The sequence below is a fragment of the Amblyraja radiata genome, chromosome 37 (genome assembly GCF_010909765.2).
Source record: "Amblyraja radiata isolate CabotCenter1 chromosome 37, sAmbRad1.1.pri, whole genome shotgun sequence".
NCBI classification, from domain to species: Eukaryota; Metazoa; Chordata; class Chondrichthyes; order Rajiformes; family Rajidae; genus Amblyraja; species Amblyraja radiata.
Genome location: NC_045992.1, coordinates 202342 through 225883, shown reverse-complemented (window position 1 = coordinate 225883; position 23542 = coordinate 202342). Strand labels below are relative to the sequence as shown.

At 40.1% G+C, this 23542-nt stretch overlaps 1 protein-coding gene across 4 annotated transcripts in view; it reads right to left on the bottom strand.

The window, feature by feature from the left end:
- Nucleotides 1-2283: 2283 nt before the first annotated feature.
- adk (adenosine kinase) overlaps nt 2284-23542 on the bottom strand; it is an 82870-nt gene continuing 61611 nt past the window's right edge. For all 4 annotated transcript variants that reach the window (XM_033012650.1, XM_033012651.1, XM_033012652.1 and 1 more), the window contains exons 7-11: nt 14159-14329; nt 12928-12963; nt 10978-11092; nt 9282-9368; nt 2284-3202 (exon numbers count right to left, since the gene is read on the bottom strand). In XM_033012650.1, the coding sequence (XP_032868541.1) occupies nt 3078-3202; nt 9282-9368; nt 10978-11092; nt 12928-12963; nt 14159-14329 (534 nt within the window). In that variant the 3' untranslated portion in view covers nt 2284-3077. The remainder of the gene's footprint in view (nt 3203-9281; nt 9369-10977; nt 11093-12927; nt 12964-14158; nt 14330-23542) is intronic.

Below are 23542 nucleotides of genomic sequence, written 5' to 3'. Positions count from 1 at the left end.
CAAGAGTCGCCCGCTGATTGGCCGTCCCGCCCCGCCCCCGCGCCATTGGCTCTTGAGTCCGTCAGTCAGCGTGACGTGTCCGGGGTATGGACGTCACTCGCGCACGCGCACGGCGGCCTGTGTTTCCCCCCCCAACCACACACACACACACACACACGTGACCAGGCCTATGGGCCTGGCTTTGTACAATTTGATGGATGAAGTTGCTAAACTTGTTGATGACTGAAGAGTAGAAACGGAAGTAGGCTGTGACAAGCCCATGAGGAGGCTATAAATGTATGTAATAAGTAGGTTAGTTAAGTGGGCAACAATTTAGCAAATGGAGGTCAGTGTGGGAAAATGTACAATTGTCTAGTTAGGCAAGAAAAATGAAATATCTAGTGAGAGATTGCATTAGTCTTGGGGAATGACAGCCTGAATGCATGATTGACTATAGACTGGCATGCAGATACGAGAAAGTACTTGGCAAAGATCCCACCGATTTCTCAACTTACTTTGATGCATTGTTCATGCACCTAGCACAGGTTGTGTCAATGGGGAGGGGCTGCCTATGAGATTAATGTAGTTAGAGGTAGACAAAATTGCTGGAGAAACTCAGTGGGTGCAGCAGCATCTATGGAGCGAAGGAAATAGGCAACATTTCGGGCCGAAACCCTTCTTCAGACCCGTAATGTAGTTAGACATGTTTAATTGTTTCATTGATGTCCTAGTTTTTGAATGGCAGTTTTGCCAGCTAACCTAAGTTAGGAATGTTGTTGGGGAGGCTTTATTTTGTCAGTAATTTTCTGGGCAGGACTTGTTTTGCGAACTCCCCATGTATCAGCATTTATATTTGCACTCAGCACTCGGATGGCAGGGCCACGTGACTGGAAAGATTCCATGAAAGTGTTGTTATGATACCTGCCTCAACTACCTGTGGTAGCTCGTTCCATATACCCACCACACCTCCAAGTGAAATGTTATGAAAAAATTCCAGCTGGATCTTGATCACTGGACAAGTGGGCTGAGTAATGACAAGTGGAGTTTAATACAGATAAGTGCTAAGTGTGTAGGAAGGATCTGCAGATGCTGGTTTAAACTGAAGATAGACACAAAAAGCTGTAGTAACTCAGCGGGACAGGCAGCATCTCTGGAGAGGAATGGGTGACGTTTCAGGTCGAGACAGTCTGAAGAATGGTCTTGACCCGAAACATCACCCATTCCTTTTCCAGAGATGTTGCCTGTCCCACTGAGTTACTCCAGCTTTTTGCGGCTATCTAAGTGCTAGGTGTTACATTTTGGGAAGTCAAACCAGGGCAGTACCTTCACAGTGAATAGTAGGGGCCCAGGGAGCGTTGTAGAGTAGAGAGATCTGGCAGTGCAGGTATGTAGTTCCCTGAAAGTGATGCTGCAGGTAGAAAGGTTATCAAGAAGGCTTTCGCTACATTGGCCTTCATCAGTTAGAGTACTGAATATAGAATATATTGAATATAGAAGTTGGTACGTCATGTTATAGTTGTACAAGATGTTGGTGATGCCATACTTGGAATACTGTGTTCAGTTTTGGTCACCCTGTTATAGGAAATATGTTATTAAACTGGAAAGAGAGCAGAGAAGATTTAAGAGGATGCTGTCAGGACTTTAGGGTGCTGACTTGGCTCCCCGAGTCCGCACCGACCAGTGATTCCCGCACATTAATACAAGCCTATACACACTGGAGACAATTTATAATTTTACCAAGTATGCAAACCTATATCAATTAACCTGTACCTATGTTAATCAAATCTGTGCCTTTGGAGTGCGGGAGGAAACCGAAGATGTCAGAGAAAACACACGTGGTCACGGGGAGAACGTACAAACTTTGTACAGACACCACCCGTAGTTGGGATCGAACCCGGATCCCTAGCACTGCAAGGCAGCAACTCTAATGCTGTGCCAGATGTTCCTAAATGTTTCCATGGATCTACAAAAGGAGTATGCCAATGTTATAATGCATGCCAACAGGGGACAGACCAGGCAGAAATTCATACAATGGTATCCTTTCATGTGCTGATCTAACTAAGAGGTTTTAAGCTTCCTTGTCAACCGTAACAGAATTCTGAATTGGGAAGCTGATCTGTGGATATTAAAGAAGACGATTTTCCCCTTTTATTATTACCAATAATTACTCCCAGCACAATGAAAAGTGCAATGTTTCACCTGTCTGTGAAACAAGTGAAATCAAAGTTGGATACCATTTCAAATAAAATCCAACAAACACTACTTCAGTTCCTTAGTGGGAAATGCAAGTAAGACGAAAAAACATTTATGAGAATCATCTTGGTTTATTGCAGATATCAAATTATAAAGTTAAGAATGCTCTTGTAACAGCGTACAGTCCGTTGTCTTTGAATGCTATCACAGGAATCCAGACAAGTACACAGCATTAGGCTTTTAAAAACTCTGCATTTGCAGATTTGATTTGGTATTTCATAGTAAGGTTTGCCTGCATAAATATTTCTGTAATTTTATTTTATTCTTGCTACATAAGTTTGCTCTTCTGAATAAACTCAAAAACAGAAAATACTGAGGTAATCTGCTGAGCAAACAGAAACCATTTCAGGATAATCCAGTTAATCTCTTTCAACCTATGACGGGATCGGCTATGATTCCCACTTTGGGCTGAACTAAACATTCAGTTAAAACAAACTGAGGAAAAATAAAAGATTTCAGCAAAAAAGGTAAATGTTTTTACCACAGTTTCATCCATCACCAATACCATAATTACTACTTGGTGAATAACAAACTACTCAGGCATTCAGCATTAAAATTAACACTTCATGGTTTTATCGAGGGGGGATGTAAACAATAATTACAATGTAACTGGTCAAGAGTTTTTGACCATCAATTTGTTCAAAATATTTTCAGATCTTGTTATCTACTTTTTAATTATTTTCTAAATATAAACTTTAGTAACAGACCACCAGAAATGAAAAAAGCTAAATACAGAATTGAAGGGAGGAAAAAGAGAGAGGTTATTATTTTTAAATCGACAATTGTCCCTGCTCTAAGATTTGGCAAAGGGTTTTTGATTCCACGTTTTCCCTTCAATGTAAAGATCAATGGAAGTCCGGTATATCTGGGAACGTGCAGCCAGAACGCTGGATGATGACGTTGGCTGCGTAATGGCCCGCACGGATGCATTCTTCCAGAGGCTGATCATAAAGTAGCTGTGACAAAAAACCTGGAGAGGAAAACAAGAACCTGTAACAAGTGTATTACAGAGGTTTATATTTTCATCTGAGTACCAAACATCACCTTTGACTCTTCATAACCAGTCTGGGTTTTGTAATAGTCCTTGTTTAGTGCACAGATTAAAATCAGCTCTTTGTAAACTCGATGCACCTTCCATGGGGGATGGATCGGGTTATCGATGTCAGCTTTATAGCTTTACAAAAATTCATTTTATTTTATTTATGGAAAGACAACTTATCCAGTGAGCACAGATCAAAAGTAGGTACCAGGGTTCCAGCTGCTCGCCCTCTTGCCTTGAGAATGTTCTCCAGCTGCTCCGAGATATCCTTAACCCTGCTTTCAGAGAGGCAGCATAACATCCTTTAGCTGCCACAGAATCTCCCGTCTATCCAGTAATGAGCCTCCTATCACCATGGCTCTGCCTGTCTTCACCCTTCCCCCCCTGTGCCCCAGAGCTAAGTCTGATGCCAGACTCGACTGCTCCATGCATGGAGCATTGTAGTCTGTTTACAGACCCTCCCCAATTTATGTAAGGTTACATGCTGCAGATTCTTGCATAAGTCAGATGTTACGGAAATTGGAAACAGACGTGCTACTGTGCACACGTGTATTTGCTATTCAACGCGGAGACTATGGGCTGAAAGAATTGCTGATGTAAGTGCAAGTTTACTTAAATCGCCTGTGACATAGGTTGGGGAGTGCTTGTGCCAATCTGGTTAAATTGGCTATGACATTGTATTACATGTTCCCCATCATCATTTTACTCTAATACAAACAACAAATAAGTTTGCGTTGTAAACTGATATCATGGGGAGTTTCTCCTAATGTTCAACACCGTAAAACTTTGCAAAAGAAAATGCATACTTAAATGCAGAATGGATAAGAATGCAGAATGGATAATGCCTCAAAAAGGCTGCCAACATCATCAAATACCCACACCATCCTGGCCACACACTCATATCTCTGTTGCCATCGGGAAGAAGGTACAGGAGCTTGAAATCTGGAACATCCAGGTTCATGAACAGCTTCTTCCCCACAGCCATCAGGCTACTAAACACAACATCAAACAAGCTCTGAACAATAACAGTATTATTACTATTGCACTTTATCTGTTTATTTATTGTGTATATATGGTCTATGGTATATAGACACACTGAACTTTTATTTCCTGTTTTGTATTACGTTTATATATTCTGTTGTGCTGCAGCAATGCAAGAATTTCATTGTCCTATCTGGGACACATGACAATAAAACTCTTTTGACAAGAGGCAAAAACATTACCTTTCTTTGCATATTCCAAATGAAAGTAAAAATCATGGGATCAGGGGACAGATATTATGCTTCAACTGGCACTCATTTTCTGTCTTACATTAAGTACAGGCTGCACAAGATGAAATGAAAAACTGCAACCAAATGTATCTCCTCTGTCACACTGAATACCAGTTTCCCTCTCATGCTGTTAAATCAATAGAGTGTTTGAGTAAACAGAGTTAATGCGTCATTGGAGTGGTCTGCTTGTTTTGTAACAGCGACTTGAGGCTTTGGTTACAAATTACCTTCTCTCACACTACTGAGCAAACTGACAAATAATCATATTATTGAACCAAAGCACACAGACACTTTTACACACGTGAGAGCCCATTTGTGACAATTGTGTGACAATCTTCCAATGCTTAAATATTAAGATTATGGTTGCCTATCATGACCTGCTGAACTTTTGAGAGTAATACACTTTACTGGGTGTACAAGGGACATATAAGCTATCAAAATCTTGGATTGTACAAATGTTTGTAAGCTCTTTTGAAGAGAACACTTTTCTAGATATAGAGAAGAGAGTCAGAACGATAAAAGCTCCTTTGGCCTAACTTGCCCACGCCGAGCAAGATGCCTCATTGACTAGTCCAACCTGCTCAGAGTTAGATAAAGCTCTTAAAGATAGCGGAGTCCAGGGATAGGGGGAGAAGGCAGGAATGGGGTACTGATTGTGGGATGGTCAGACATGATCACAGTGAACGGCTGTGCTGGTTCGAAGGACCGAATGGCCTACTCCTGCATCTAACGTCTATTAATTTGGCCCATATTCCTCTAAACCTTTTCTATCCATGTACCTGTCCAAATATATATTTTAAACGTTGTTATAGTACCTGGCTCAATTATCTTCTCTGGCAGCTCGTTCCATACATTCACTGTCCTCTGTATGAAATAGTTGCCCCTCAGGTTCCTGTTAAAATGTTCCCCTCTCACCTTAAAACTATGTCTTTATTCATTATTATAGGTGCAGGAGGAGGCCATTCGGCCCTTCGAGCCAGCACCGCCATTCATTGTGATCATGGCTGATCGTCCCCTATCAATAACCCGTGCCTGCCTTCTCCCTATATCCCTTGACTCCACTAGCCCCTAGAGCTCTATCTAACTCTCTTAAATCCATCCAGTGACTTGGCCTCCACTGCCCTCTGTGGCAGGGAATTCCATAAATTCACAACTCTCTGGGTGAAAAGGTTTTTTCTCACCTCAGTCTTAAATGGCCTCCCCTTTATTTTAAAACTGTGGCCCCTGGTTCTGGACTCGCCCAACATTGGAAACATTTTTCCTGCATCTAGCTTGTCCAGTCCTTTTATAATTTTATATGTTTCCATAAGATACCCCTCATCCTTCCAAACTCCAGTGAATACAAGCCTAGTCTTTTCAATCTTTCCTCATATGACAGTCCCGCCATCCCAGGGATCAATCTCGTGAACCTACGCTGCACTGCTTCAATCACAAGGAAGTCCTTCCTCAAATTAGGAGACCAAAACTGTACACAATACTCCAGATGTGGTCTCACCAGAGCCCTATACAACTGCAGAATAACCTCTTTACTCCTATACTGAAATCCTCTTGTTATGAAGGCCAACATTCTATTAGCTTTCTTCACTGCCTGCTGTACCGGTAAGCCAACTTTCAGTGACCGGTGTACAAGGACTCCCAGGTCTCGCTGCACCTCCCCCTTACCTAACCTAACCCCATTGAGATAATAATCTGCCCCCTTGTTTTTGACGCCAAAGTGGATAACCTTACATTTATCTATATTATACTGCATCTGCCACGCATCTGCCCACTCATTCAACCTGTCCAGGTCACCCTGCAACCTCCTAACATCCTCTTCACAGTTCACTCTGCCACCCAGCTTTGTGTCATCCGCAAACTTGCTAGTGTTGCTCCTAATTCCCTCTTCCAAATCATTAATATGTCTGGTTCTTGATTCCCCCACTCTGGGTAAAAGATGTTTTACCCAATTTATTCCCCTAATGATTTTATTCACCTCTCGAGGATCTGTGGTCCAAGGAATAAAGTCCTCGCCTGCCCATCCTCTCCCCACAGCTCAAGGTCTCATCTGGCAACATCCTTGTATATCTTCTCTGCATTCTTTCCAGCTGAACAACATTCTTCTGATACTAAGGTGACCAAAACTGAAGACAACTGAAGAATGTCTTGTATAACGGTAGCATAACAACCCAGCTTTTATACTGAATATCCTGACTGATGAAGCCCAATGTACCGAACGCTTTCTCAACCACCCTTTCTACCTGTAATGCCGCTTTCAAGGAACTATGTATCTTGCAAAGTGTATTAAGGTGAGGGGGATAGATTTAATAGGAGCCTGTTACACAAAAGGTGGTAAATGTATGGAATCAAGAGCGGAACTTGCTATCAAAACATGGGGGGGACGGGGGACACAATTTTTTGGCGCACGCGCGCATGCGCACACTCACACACCCGCGCGGGAGGCTTTGGAGGCTCAATCCAGCGCTAACTGCAGCTCAACTCTGCCCGTCTCACCGGGTTAACTACAGCCCTGTCTGGACTGACGGGACACCAGCGCTGCTTCTCCGCGCTGGCCATATTTCCCGCAAGTCCAGGAAGGATTGTAAGCTCACCTGGCAGGACAGGCAGAGTTATCTGGGTTTAGCGCTGTTCCTCTGCGCTGGCCCGTCTGACTGCCGACCAAAGATCCTAGATCCTATAGCGGAGGATCTTTGCTGCCGACCTCTCTGGCCTCCTGGGGGGGGGTTACTCGGGAGGGGACAGGACAGCACAGGAGAGCTGGGATCGATCCTGGCTGCGGATGAGGCGCAGGTCTGTGCCACATCTCCCTCCTCCAATCACCGCGCTCTATCCTCAGTCCCACACCCCCCCTCCTCCAATCATCGGGCTAAATCATGTCCCGCCCCCATTGCCTGCTGACCGACGACTTTCTCCTCCAATCGGTGCCCTCGATCACCGGATTTAAAAATCTGGATTACAAAAACTTGGGGGGGGGGGGGGGGGGGGATGTCCCCCACCTCTCAAAACATGGAGGGGACGTGTCCCCTCTGGCCCCCCCGGGTTTTCCGCCCCTATATGGAATGAGCTGCCAGAGGAGGTACAAAATGGGTAGAAAATGGGGGTTCCCCTCTTCCAATATAGATGAGGCTCTCACTAGGGCCTCCTCGATATCCTGCAGCTCCGCTCTTGCTCCCTCTCCCCTTATTCATAACAAGGAGAGAGTCCCCCTTGTCCTCACCTTCCACCCCATCAGCCGTCGCATACAGCATATAATCCTCCAACATTTTCGCCACCTCCAACGGGATCCCATTACTGGCCACATCTTCCCATCTCCACCCCTTTCTGCTTTCCGCAGAGACAGTTCCCTCCGAAACTCCCACCCAAACCATCCCCTCCTCAGATACTTTCCCCTGCAACCGCTGGAGATGCAACACCTGTCCCTTTACCTCCCACCTCGACTCCATCCAAGGACCCAAACAGTCTTTCCAGGTAAGGCAGAGGTTTGCTTGCAAGCCCTCCAGCCTCATCTACTGTCAACCTCTCCATATTGGCGAGACCAAGTGCAGGCTCGGCAAACGTTTCACTGAACATCTCCGCTCAGTTCGTCTTAACGTACCTGATCTCTTGGTTGCTCAGCACTTCATCTTCCCCTCCCATTCACAATCTGACCGTTCTGTCCTGGGCCTCCTCCATTGTCCGAGTGAGGCCCAGCGCAAATTGGAGGAACAGCACCTCATATTTCGCTTGGGTAGTTTGCACCCCAGCAGTATGAACATTGACTTCTCTAACTTCAGATAGCCCTTACTTTTTCTCTCCATCCCCTCCCCCTTTCCAGTTCTCCCACAAGTCTTATTGTATCTGACTACATTCTATCTTTGTCCCGCCCCCTCCCCTGACATCAGTCTGAAAGGTGTTGACCCGAAATCGCACCCATTCCTTCTCTCCAGAGATGCTGCCTGACCCACTGAGTGACATCAGCATCAGTCAGAGGAAGTAGTTGAGGCAGGTACGATCACAATGTTTCAAAAACATTTGGACAAGTATATGGATAGGACAGGTTTAGATGGATACGAGCCAAACTAGCATAGATGGGGCATGTTAGTCGGTGTGGGCAAGTTGGGCTGTGAAGGCTCATTGTGAAGATGTGGTCAGTAGTTGGAGGTGGCGAAAATGTTGGAGGATTATACACTGTATGCGATGGCTGATGGATGGGGTGGAAGGTGAGGACAAGGGGGACTCTGTCCTAGTTATGAATGAGGGGAGGGGGAGCAAGAGCGGAGCAGCGGGATATCGAGGGTTCACTGTGAAGGTTCTGCCCTGGTTTGATTTCCCAAAACCCCATTAACCATTCCACAGCTCACTTGTTCAACTGATAAAGATCCTACTGTAATTTTGATAACCATCTCCACTATCTACGATACCACCCATTTTAGTGTCATCTGCAAACTTACTAATTATGCCTTCTACATTCTCATCCAAGTCGTTGATATAAACCACAAAGAGCAATGGGCCCAGCACCAATCTCTGAGGTTGTATTTGACTTTACAGCTACAATAATAGATATGACCATGTATCTCTCCATCAAAGAATAAATAGTAGACTATACTTCCAATTACATTAGTACATTTAGCCTCTTTATCAATGGTTCTTAATTGCCCCATAATTGTTTAAATATCAAAGGAACTCCATTATGTGATGTCCTAGATAACCTGTGTTTTTTACAGAATTAACTTTGACATAATTTCCTTAGTAACAGATATTACCTCCAACAAAGGCATCACCTGCTCCATTTGTATCGACAATGTCATCTTGTTTAATGTCCAGGACAGGATAAGCAGCCACATTCTCAGCTGTTGGAATGAAGACATTGCGCAGATTTGTCAATTTCTATCAGGCATTATGGTGTGGAACAATAATTACATCAAAATAGTTCAGGTACAATGCTAGTATTACTCATACACAAAGATTTTCACCCTTATTTCACACCTATGTTGGGAAAATAATCCTGTCTTTAGAGTCTTCTTCTGTACTGATACAAAACTGAGAAGATTCTGATAAACAAGCACTAGCTTTGCTACACATTTGTAGAGCAGAACACAGAGGAGATATAGCTGTATGCCTCTATTGCTTAATTAATGCCCATCTGCATTTTCAATACCATTATTTCTACTGAATTGGAGAGACAACTATTATAACATATTATTGTTTTACTACAATTATTATCAAGATAGATGCTGTCAGATCAGCAGTGAAACTCTCAAAGACCCAGACAGCTGGCTCACAGACAACCCATCAGCCACAGCCACCAGGAGCAGTTCTGGAACATTCAGGATGGTATTGAGAACTTTGAATGCCACAGGGACCCTGTGTAAAGGGTGGAAGCAGCACACCATTCATAAACACCCAGCCCACTCTGCCCAACAGGCTTCCTGCTCCTTCTAGTGGGAGAGTCTTCTGATCCCACACTAGCATTGTCAGCTCAGAACCCAGTGACCAGAGTGCAATCCCCACGACTGCCTGACAAGGACTTGGGATAGAAATTTACTAAAAATGGTGTGGATCTACAAGACACCAATGAACCCAGGGCAGAGAACACATTCAGAATAAATGTTCTTCTTTGTGTTAATGAAAGGATAGAACATGGTTATTCAAACTGATTTACTGACATTGTGATTAGTTTCATAATAAGTTTCACTACAATCTACTGGAAATAACTTTTACTGTCCTGACTTGTTCTCTTTATGGATCGAGCTTTACTATGTTAACATATCACACACCAATCATTCTAGAATCAGATTTACACAATTCACCAAATTAATTCAATTGTTACTACCTAGATTATAGCCATGAATTATTAAACCTCACAACAGATTGGGCATTATAGCTACATGGTCACGTCTACAAAACTGTTGCAACTTCACTGACCATTTATTAGCCATTTACAATGTACGGTTCAGAGCACAATAAGCCTAATTACTGGTCTAATAGGAGTGTTGGTTATGCCTTGTGTAGCTCCGTGGTGTCAATGGATGCTAAATTAAAGACAACTCTTGTGCTTGTGTTCATTAAATGGTTTAATGCCAAAAGGAAAGGAAATCTGAGCTAAAATGTAAAAAATCTAATAAATTGGCATCTCCTATGAGATTTGCCCTATGGGCCATGCATTTGTACATCCTTAATCATTATTAAATTACTTAACATGATACTTTGAGCCAAGAGAATGATTGCACCCCTATACACATGAATTACAAACAAAATGAAGGATTATGCGGTATTAGAAGGTACTTTTAGGAAAATAAACCCTCTCATTCAATTTTATTAATTACATCTATTTTTCTGTTGTGAATTAAATCTATTCAAGACGAAGGCTTCTCGTGAGGCATTAATAGTCTTTAAACATTAATTACTTTACAGATATACAAGAGGATACAAAAAGTATTTAGTTTATAATAAAGTTACCTGTGGCTGCAATAGTATCATCTTTGCCTTGAGTGAAAACGATGATTCGTTGTCGCTTTTTGTTCGCCTTTGGCAACGCTTGTGCTTTCTTAGCAATTTCTTTAATATCTTCTGTCTGAAGGCAACATTCCAGTGTCATACATCATCTTATTTAGACACCTTGGCATTAATTAGAACCTTAGTGCAGTGACTGCAGATTATAATGGCTAGTATATCTACTGTAACGTGGGTCACATAGACAATGTTCATAATGTGTTAACCCTTTATTAGACTATTGAGAATTTATTTGGCTCTTGTTTTCTCCACGGATGTTGCTAAGCCCAAGCCTCTCTCTCACTGCAGTTTTTTCAATAATTTTACAGTGACAACTTTATCACAGACCCTCTATGATCTCCTCTTGTTTTGTCAGCTCTTATGAAAGGACCTTGACCTGAAGCTGCCTCTTTCCTCATGGATACTTCTTCACCTGATGAGCGCTTCCCACATTTTGTTTTGTTCTGGATTCCCACCATCTACTCCAGATTTGAGAATGCTTGATTGGATCACAGATAAATGAATATTACATGGGTTAATAGCTGAAACCACAGCAATTTATTTGGTCAATTGTTGCTTGAAAATTGAGAATAATAAAAACTTTTAACATCAGATGCCTCAGTAATTTGCATAATGACAGGTTTTCTGATTAAACAGCCGCCATGGATTATTTGTTAAATGAATGCATTGACTTGTCTCTTCCACTTTAAGCCGCCTTTAACAGATGACAGGTACAATGAGGACATCTAATCCTAAAACATCTGATCCTAAATCATCTCTATCATTTGGTCAAAACCCTTTGAGACAAGGTGTTACGTTTCTCTGGCTGGCAGGATGACCTGTGTTCCAATGCAGACGCGAGTGCCAAACACAAGATAAATGTAAGGCAAGAAGTGACACTGATGCCCCAATGACTGACGCATGGACAGAGTTTTGAATGTTTACCAATGAAAGAGCAGAACTGAAGTTATAAAGTGTTGCAACTAATAAATACAATCTTTTAGTATATAAAAATGTTTACATTACTTCAGATATTACGCCATAAGTTATAAAATGTTTATATTACTTCAGATATAAGGTGACTAAGTGGCATATTATTTAAAAGGCGAGCTAGTACATGAACTGTGAGACTTCAATTTTATAAGAGGCGAAGAAATGATTAGTTAGGACACTTCAGATTCAATAATATATTTGTAATAATTCACATTATAATAAAATGAGCGCTCTCTTGCAATCCAGCTTAGTAAATGGCATATACTCTACACATGCAACATTATTATTGCAAAAGCAATCTGTCATAGTCTTCAATCATTTTATTGTTGTCTTGCATTCAACAGCAAGCTCATCAAATGTATTGCTTCATATATGTTGTTACCTATGGCTGCTGTACAGACTAATGATCAAAATAAGCATCAGTCATAATCCACACCAGTAATGATTTTCTGCTAGAATCAAAAATGCATTGTTTTCACTTTATGAAAGGTGTCTTTAATTTTCCTTTAACTCAACCATTCAGGCCTCCGTCACACAGCACCATAACCATTAGTATTAAATTCCTGCCACTACAGAGTGCAAATTGTTCTGCTGCAAACGGACCTTCACACAATAAAATTAAGAGGAAGATGCTGCTATTAAATAGTTAAAATGACAGACTCCTTATCTGCACAGGAGGTCAAGCGGTGGGCAACCACCCAACCTTCAGTGAATAACGTGTGTAGGATATGACGGGTGCCGGGCTTGCAGTGTGCCAGACATTTTCATAGTGGCAGAACAAAGAGAGCAGGATGACTGCCAGGTAACCATAGTAACAACCCAAGGACTGGAGAGTATAATAGTGCATCAATCACTGTCCAAAGAACTTCATTATCAGCAAAATCCTTTAGGATCTGTTTAGTGTGCAATTGAGGGTCAACTCACCTCAAAACCTTGTTCTCTAGCAAAAGTGGCAGCCTCCTGCAAGAGAAATGAGCAGTTAATTATAAAGTGCTGTCAAGACTGGTGAAAATAACACACGATTTAGGTGTAAAGAGGCACTATTTAATGAAGCCAATTAATTTAACAAGTGCTCCACTGCACACGTACAACAAAGGCTTGTTTCTCTTGCTTTCACTCTACAATCTCTGCACAAAAACTGTTTCAAATGTAGTCAAATATATCACTTTACAAAAAGACACAATCCCCCTTTCTCCCCTTCAAATTTCTCCCTCTTCCCTCTATTGCATCCTAATAAAATAACGATTCCTACTGCCCTTAATAACTGGTAGATGCCATAATTGAGATTGGCTGTTACAACATTTTCCAGTACAATCCCTTTGAAGTCCCAATGTTTTGGCATCCACGGAATACGATGAAGAAACATCAGGGGTTTTGTCTTTGAGACTCAGCTTTAAAGCTTTCCTTCAAAGTCTAGAAGATAATGTTGCTGTATATTGTGTTGAATGCTGTGGATGTGGACTCAAGATGGGATGGTTAGTATAACCTTAACAATGACATTAATTCATTAACACTGAATTCTCCAATTTTAGGTCTTACAACCCAACAGTAAGAACTGAAGATAGACACAAAAAACTGGAGTAACCCAGCATCTCTGGAGAGATGGAATGGGTGACGTTTCAGGTCGAGAGCCTTCTTCAGTGTGAAGTCACGGCAAAGGGAAAACGAGTGATATAGTGTCCTCCATAATGTTTGGGACAAAGGCCAATCATTTATTTATTTGCCTCTGTACTCCACAATTTGAGATTTGAAATAGAAACATCACATGTGGTTAAAGTGCACATTGTCAGGTTTTATTAAAGGGTATATTTATACATTTTGGTTTCACCATGTTGAAATTACAGCAGTGTTTATACATAGACCCCCCCATTTCAGGGCACCATAATGTTTGAGACACATGGCTTCACAGGTGCTTGTAATTACTCAGGTGTGTTGAAATGCCTCCTTAATGCAGGTATGTTCTTCATCAGTAAGGGTGTCAAAGGTTATGAGTAGAAGGCAGGAGAATGGGGTTGAGAGGGAATTATAGATCAGCCATGATTGCATGGTGAAGTGTACTCAATGGGCCGAATGCCCTAATTCTAACTTTTCATGTTTCCATACAGCATTGCATTCAGTACAGTACATAGTACATGAAAGAAAAAAAGCAACTAACCGTCTCATTTCCAAATAGAATGTCAACATAGGGGATAATTTTCATTAGATCTTCCTTAAAAAACTGTGAGATGAATGGAGCTGATAAATTCAGGCCCAAGATCTTGTTGCTTTCAGAAGCATGTGATGCCACTTTCAGAATGGAGTCTGCCGAGACTGTAATAAAGAATCCCTGGAAGAGAACAAAAAGTGCTTGATGTTACTGATTGGATTGGGGCAAGTCTGACAATAAATGTATTGAAGGAGCGATACCAAACCTCTGGCTGTTCTCACAACAACATTCGTTGCTATGACAGAAAATCTTTTTAAGCAATTCTCATTTGGTATTGAACTGTGAATAAAACTATTGGTACATTATTGTTGTGTAAACTGAACAGCTGACATGGATAGTTCACTCACTATTCCAAAAAGACCCATTTTCCTCATATTCTTATACAGGTTCTGAATAATAAACTTGCGGAAATATATTTTGAACACAATGAAAGTAAATGTACCTGTTCACCATTACAAAAATTGTTTCCACTATATATTTGTGATGTGGTATTTCCGTGTATTGAGTAACCATTTCACACTCAGTATTTCAAAATAGTTCCAACTGAACTCTAATTGGTGACACAATTTGGGAAACCCATTGTATTATTTTCCTTTTGGAACATCAATTTTAACTACGATGATTGAAAAGCCGAAGGCAGCTTTGGGATAATTCACTATTAACAATGGTTGCACTTTGGAAGCGTCATTTAATGTCACTGGTGACGAGCGTTTCAAACTGACAATAGGGTGAAGATTTCAGTTAAGATCTAACAGATGGTAGCCGTAGACCTCTTTCAACATTAGTTCACACTGTCTGAACGATGCCACAACAGAAATCAAGGAGCAGTAAGTTAATTGTGCAGACAAATTAGGTATTATTAAAGAACACAGGGGTATCTACTTTTGATTGAAGAACATTGACAACGTACAAAATGAGCAAAAGTACAAGAACAAAGATGATACAATGGAAGCAGAAGTAGTTTGAGGCAGTGAGAATATTTAAAAAACAGAAATTGCATTAAAAGTTAAACAAAGCGTGCAGAAAATACTCCCATCTCACAGATGTTTGGATTGAAGCACTTTCAAATGAATTCCATTGTGGTCAGAATTGTATGGCAGAGTCTCAGCTCTCCTCTGACTAACATGAATGCTGTAGTAATAAAGGAAATTATTTAGCTGGTGACACATGAAAGAGAATTTCAAAAACTATTCAATACAATCCAGTATATACAATGGGGTATACTGAAAAATCTTGTTTATTCCTGTATTTAGACAACCTTGCAGTTCACTCAAAGAACAAACTGAGTAATTAATTCGATAGCCACATAGTGCTGGAGTAACTCAGCAGGTCAGGCAGTATCTCTGGAGAACACGGATAGGACACTTTTCAGGTTGGGACCCTTGTTCATTAATTCATTATTCCCATCATCTTTACACCAATGTACTTTACACTTACAATACAATACAATACGGTTCATTTGTCACATTGCACATAAAGTGCAATGAAACATCATTGTTTTAAATCTATTTTATTGCTGGTAAATATGTTCTGTGGCTGTTAGCACACCTAATGGCAATTGCTTTTTCAGTGTGATGTACCTGACAATTTAATCACTGGTTTTCCAATTTTATTCTTTTGCCTGTCATTTTCATAGTACCTTTATTTTAAAATAATGCCAGATATATTCACCCAATTTGTTATGTTGATCCAAAATCATACCTCATTCTAAAATGAAAAATCATGTGAAAACATAGTCTAAGGATTAAATGTTACACAAATGTTACTTCAAAACCTGTTTCATATAATGAGCGTTTCTTCATAGAAGTGAAGTTCAAGTGATACTTGACGATAGGAACACACAAGCATCAGGAATTTCCTGCAGCAGCCTAGAGTTAACTAAATCATTCACTCCCTGATATGATGCAACACATCATTTTGTATTTTTCCTGAGTTAGATAGAAAACGGACCATTTACTTGCTTTTAATTAGGTTTCGGATTCATTGAGGAATGCTGTTAAATAATTGAATTTCATTAACACCACATACAAAATGAGAGAAATTTCCCATTGGGACGTTGTTTTATCGAGTGTTTGGTTTCAGGCAATTGTCTCAAATGGCACAATAACATTCTAACCCCTCCAAATGAATTGGGGTAATCAAAGCCTCGGTGATCAGGAGGAATCATTATCATTTAATCAAAATATAAAAAGATTTCAAATCGCAGAATTTAATTTTGTTTGATTTCTCATTTAATCATCATACAAGGCTGTAGATCAGTGACACTATTGTTATGAGTCATGCTTTTGTAGATAAGCCCACTTGCTTTTACAGTAATCCTCCCTGCCTGTTTCCTTTAGAATTAGAGAAACGTGCTAGCATGAAGTTATCTATGCCATGTCGTTAATAAAATCTTTGGACCTTTATCATGGTGTAAGGCTTCAGTTATTATCACAAACATAACACGACAACGGCCAAACATTGATTCAGCAGGCAGCTAAAATTCTCAAGATCCATTGCGCAGTGTAAAGTTGCCTGAGCAGCAATATTGCAACCTGCACTAGTGCCAACATTAGGACATTTTGCTCCAAATAAATATTAAAACCCTTTTGATAAACATTGTTTGCAATAGTTTGAGAATTCATTATGACTTATCTTATATTTATTCCACTGACTGGAATATTCGCATTATGAGAACATTTCAGCCAACACATTTCTGTTATTTACACAGCAGTTGTCAGTTCTTAAATCAATGGTTAAAAATAATTAACCGAGAAGCCATCACAAATAATTATAAATTTCTAAAAGATCAGCTGAAAATTGTTTTAAATCTATTTTATTGCTAGTAAATATGTTCTGTGGCTGTTAGCACACCTAATGGCAATTGCTTTTTCAGTGTGATGTACCCGACAATTTAATCACTGGTTTTCCAATTTATTCTTTTGCCTGTCATTTTCATAGTACCTTTATTTTAAAATAATGCCAGATATATTCACCCAATTTGTTATGTTGATCCAAAATCATACCTCATTCTAAAATGAAAAATCATGTGAAAACAGTCTAAGGATTAAATGTTACACAAATTAACAGTTCTATGTATAACACATCAGTTTTAGTTTTTCTTTCAGTTGTCGTTTAGCTTATTGTCACATGTACCGAGGTACAGTGAGAAGCTTTTTGATTGAACCTCTTTTGACAATTTCCCTCCTGGAAATTGTTCTATCGAATACTCGCCAGTGGGGGGGGGGGGGGGAGAATGGAGGGGCAGGGCAAACCGTAGGTCACAGATGAACACAGGCAAGGAGAGTTTTTTTTATAGGCAGATAGACAAACGTCAGAGATGAACACACACAAGGTGTGAGACAAAAGGATTAGAAAGCTGTAAATTGTGTAGCTAGAGGATCGTGCAGGTGCAAATTGTTTACGAATGTAGGTTCTGGTTCTGGTTGATTACTGCGCCCACACCTCATAAGTGGTTATCTCACGCAGATCGGAGTGAGTAGAGTAGCGATTACATTTTGAAGTGGGCCCTTTTGACCATGTTGAGATCTAGTTGCTCAATCCCCTTTTTAAATGACTTAACATCGGAAGCAGCACGTGTGTTGGGTGATAACATGTTCCATTCCCTTATCGTCCTTGGGTAAAGGGAATATTGGTAGCAAAGTTTATTGAAATTTAGCGAGTTGATAATGTAGGGACCGATATTTTGTCTTGTTTCATGGCATTTGGTGCTCTGGGATGACGGAAGATTTGTTGGGTGATTTTGTGAATTTAGGCGAAGGGTAGGGCAGGAGAAAGACAGATCCATGATGAACCAGAGCTCATGGGAGGAAAGGAGGGGATTCATGAGGGAAGAGGGGTGTTTTGTAGAAGGCTCCTAAAGTTGGAAAATTCACTGTTCGTATGGCAGTTTGTGTTGTACTAACTTTAATTTAGTTTTTTTGAGGAGGTGGCAATGCGGATGTTGTCTACATGAATGATGGTAAAATCCTCCAAGGTAGGCTGATCCAGAAGATTAAGGAGTACTGGATTAACAGTGACTTGGTTGTATGGATTCAGAACTGGATTACTTATAGAATGGTGGAAGGGCAATATTCAGGCTGGATGGAGGTCTGTGACCAGTGGAGTTCTGCAGGGATCGGTGCGGGGACCTCTGCTGTTTGTGATATATACAAAACGTAGACAGGTTGGTTAGTAAGTTAGCAGATGACACCAAGATTGCTGGAGTCGTAGATTGTGAAGAAGGCTGTGAAAGTATACAATCAGTGCCTGTTCTGTGGCGTTGATGTACAGCTAAAATGGATTTAAATGAGGGCTGTTTAATAAAAAAGAGAAATAATATACTCAACAATTGATAACATCTATGGGGAATGAGAGTAATGTTCCAGGTCAGTGGTCTTCCACCAGAATCATTGGAACAAACAGCAGCTGTGTACTCTGGACGAGAATAACAATGAATTATCTAATGCAAAAGTAGAACTTTGCTGACTGTGGGAATCTGAAATAAAAACAAAAAGTGCTGGAAATTTCCCTCCTGACAAGATGGACTTCTCTTTTGACAAAAAACAAACTGTTGGAAGAACTCAGAGTGTCCATTCTGGAGCGTTGATGTACAGCTGAAATTGATCAAAATGAGGGCTGAATATTGCCTTAGGTCTCTCTGTGTCCATAATTGGAAGAAACTTTGTCGTACTTTTCCGTGCAGAATGACTCGGACTGGTATTAACCTGCAGATTTCTTAGTTGTTATTCTTATTCACCAATAAAAATGCAATATCTCTCAGAAAAATGTTCTTCTGCCAGAAGAAGATTAAGGTGAAAGATTATAAACAAACATTTGAGAAATGTAAAATACAAACTTTGGCTTTAAAGTGACCAATTTATGAAGCTGATTAAACCGTAAATGTGGCATTTTGGGCTCACACTTTTGCCAATCAACTATTACTTCCAGCCATATTGCATTTGTAGCTCTAATAAAGGACCTTAAGCCATAAAGAACAAACTGTACAGAGACTCATGGAACAGTCTGAAAGCATGCTTTTTTAAATACTGATAAAATAACATCCACATGCAGGAAGATATTTGAAACTCGCTCGGTTGCCAGCAGCCCTCACTAGTTGCTTAAAAAAATCATTCATCATCTGCTAACCACTGACCTGAAATGATTGCTTTGTTTTTTTTTATCCCCATTTGCTATGAATAATTCTAAAAGATGTGGGTGATTAAATATTTGCTGCAATGCAAATATTTAGTTTTAAGTGTACCTCATTGTAATTCTCATTTACAATTCATGACACTATTAACTACAAAAATATATAAAAAGCAATTGTAAGAAAAGTTAAGTGTGCACTTCAATGTTATTTCGCTGAAGTGGTAAATCATTTCAAATACCTCCTATGCATTAAGTTACATTTATAAAAAGAAAGTCATATTAGAGATGATTTGCTCTAAATTTCAGTTACTTTGAACACGATAGTATCTCAAAACATCTTATATTACAAAAATTGTTACAATGGGAATAGATTTCTCCCCAGTCAACATAACCAGCAAAACATGTTACTAAGGCATTCCGTGCTGGCTACTTCAATTGCTGCCATATCCACTTGGAGATCCCAGTCATGACAGCAGCAATTACTGAGAGGTCTTGAATTAAAACAAGATCTTGCTTGTTCATCCTGTGTCCTTAATTGTAACCAGCTTCCTTCTATCAGACCAAAGGGAAATAAAATGAGCATTGATCATTTGAAAAAGTGCACCAGCTCTCATTATTGGGATCATTACTCCAAACTGCAATGATTCCAAGCAAGGTAATATTTTGAAGGATAGTTATGATCTGGTCTCTGATGAAAGAAATAGTTATAAAGTCTAATATAATGACATATGTTGGAGGTAAAACACGGACAAATTTAAGTTCAAACTAGGCTTCACCATCAGTTTCAAATATGTTCACATGCAGCCTACAGACAGCGGTGAACAATTATCACAGACTCCAAATGAAAGATTGTATCAATGATGAAGAAAACATGTTGCACTGAGATATGAAGAACTGCAGATGCTGGTATTTTGAGCAAAACACAATGTTGGAGTAATTCAGTAGGTCAGGCAACATCAGTGAGGGTAGACACAAAAAGTTGGAGTAACTCAGCGGGTCAGACAACATCTCTGGAGTAAAGAAATGTTTAAATGCCTCCTTAATGCAGGTATAAGAGAGCTCTCAGCACCTAGTCTTTCCTCCAGTCTTTCCATCACCTTTGTAAACTTTTATTGCTGTTTAGCAACATGAGGACCAAAGTTGTGCCAATGAAAGTCAAAGAAGCCATTATGAGACTGAGAAACAAGAATAAAACTGTTAGAGACATCAGCCAAACCTTATTCTTACCAAAATCAACTGTTTTGAACATAATTAAGAAGAAAGAGAGCACTGGTGAGCTTACTAATCGCAAAGGGACTGGCAGGCCAAGGAAGACCTCCACAGCTGATGAATGAAGAATTCTCTCTATAAAACAAAAATCCCCAAACACCTGTCCGCCAGATCCGAAACACTCTTCAGGAGTCAGGTATGGATTTGTCAATGACTACTGTCTGCAGAAGACTTCATGAACAGAAATAGAGGCTTCACTGCAAGATGCAAACCACTGATTAGCCGCAAAAATAGGATGGCCAGGTTACGGTTTGCCAAGAAGTACTTAAAAGAGCAACCACAGTTTTAAAATAATAGAAAATATGATTGTATTTTATGCTATTGAACTGGTGGCCTGTATTATTCCCAGGTTAATGAACTCCAGCGTATATCCCACAAAGCGCATTGTATGAGGCGTGGTATGTTATACAAGTTACTTGGGAAATGCAGGCACATGAAGGTTTGAAATGATGGAGGTAATGTAGAATATAGCCAAAGTTGAAAAAGACAATCTTTAAAGAATAATACTTCACATGGACATATTTTATTCCATCAAATCTCAGAGTGAATTGATACAATTAGAAAAATGTGTGTGAATTTGGAACATAAAATGTAAATTCAAAGTGGAAGAAGAGAAATGCATCAAATGACGATGCTTACTCCTGGATGGTTCGAGCTTGCAGTGCTGCACAGATTACGTGAGCACATGGGGTGGGGGAGGAGCACATTCTGACAGAAGATGAATAACAACCTAACCTCTTAAAATTCAACTGTAAAATTGGCCATTATAATGAATATACTGTACTTATGATATCAATTATGGTCCTGAAACATGCAATCTCTCTCCTTTTAATTTCAGCTTTTTCATTAATTGCTTCTGACGAGTTCCCTGGCAACAGTCTGTACTGCACTTTTGGCTCTAGTTCAACATTTTTTTCTTGTGAAGCAGCATCACCACTGCCTGAGCGATTGCTGGGATTGGCCAAATAACTGGTCTAATAATGCAGTTTCACCATCACATGATGTAGGACCAGGCGTTGCTGCCAAGCTGCTTAAATCATCTCCCTAAAGGAGTTCATTCTGTAAGCAGATTTGAGAACATGAAACCAATGTGGCTGCCTTCATTCATTCATTCATTGATCCAATAAAACATTTAGAAACAATTCTGAGGGTAGCACAACTACATATTCCAAAATAAATATCTTCCTACGAAATAATAGGAGACAACGAATTCTGGATATTTTTGCAGATAGGTGACATTGCAGTGACGAGGACAAATATCAACATTAATACTTTATTGCAAAACTTAAATGATTTTGTTTTCCTATGTACAAAGCCACTTTATCCTAAATTATGCTAAAAGATCCTGCAATGCCGGCTTATCTGCAAGACTATATGGGTATAGAGTGAAGGACTTACGAGCTACCAATGCATGCACACATTCTAATCTTTTTTATTTATAACTAACAGTTTTGAGTGCCAATGCTCCCCCCCCCCCCCCCCCTCACCCCCACTGTTGATAGCAAAATCGATTAAGACTGCCCTGAACACAGAGGTATTAACGGCTGTATAAAACATTGACACTGTGGTCCTCTAGCTGAAATAAACTGAAACATCATTTTCAATGGACTCTCTAACTGTATAATCAATTGTCACACTTAACACCAGCTGCTCTGTTCTCAATGATCAAGTAGATCTGCTGCAGTGAAGGAGCACAAGAACATACAATCAAATAGACCAGCTTCAAAACTAGGACTACGTACAGCTTGTATTTGCCAGATGTGTCAGAGACTATCTTTAGAACATGTTCAAATACATTCATGACACTTGGAGGTTATATATAATTATTTACATTATTGTGCTGTATTAGTTTCACCGACATAATTTGACAGTACCTCGCTGAAACAGAACTTGAACCATATGTTACAAAGGAACATAATGATTAGATAATTAGCAGATGGCTGGAAAATTAAGCTCAAGATGCTAACCTTGCACAGTACTTTCATTTCAAAAGAAGCAAATAATTGAAAAATAACAAGCTAAGAATGGTATTTTTTCCCCACAGGCAGTTGTAATCCTGTTGAGTAGCAATAACAAGGTAAACATTTTAATATTTAACGGAAGAAGGGTCTCGACCCAAAACGTCACCTATTCGTTCGCTCCATAGATGCTGCCTCACCCGCTGAGTTTCTCCAGCATTTTTGTCTACCTTCAATATTTAACGGATGTCTGTTTTCCAACAACCAACCACTCACTTGCTTTGACAGCTTTGGGCTACTCAACATTCACTTATTTTCCATCTCCCAGTGTGACCATGCAGCTTCGATGAACACTTTTTTGTGAACAAACCAGAGGCTGATTTGAATATACAAGTGCACCAGCCAGATCCAAAGCAAACAGATGGAGGTGGTTCTGAAGTTCAAATGTATAAATTAGAATAGGCATGTGAACCACTCAGCACCAAGAGATTCACCTGCTAACGCCACTCATATAGATGAGTTGGGGCAAGGAGCCTATTTCCATGCTGTTCAGCTCTGGGGATCATCTTTGCCTCCGCAGATGCTGCTTGATCTGCTGATGTTGGCCTTTGACTTGCAGAGTGTTGGGAGCCTCCTTCTCCAACATGGAAACATACCCAGATTGTATCTCAATGGTCACCATCTTAAATAGAATAAGATTATTCAATTTGTAATTTTACTAGCCAATCTGTGATCCCGGTTTACTCAGATCAAATCTGTTTTCAGTTGATTGAAATTGTCTCTCTCCAATTGACAATATATAACATAATGGAATGAGAACACTCAAATTGATAGGTAATTTCAATCAGCCAGGTCAGGAAGGACTGAAATCATGTGGACCAATATGCAACTTTCACAAGAGAAGGAATTTCCTGATGCATTGTACTGCAGAACAATCTTTATTATGAAGTGAGCGGTTATGGTCCAGAATATACAC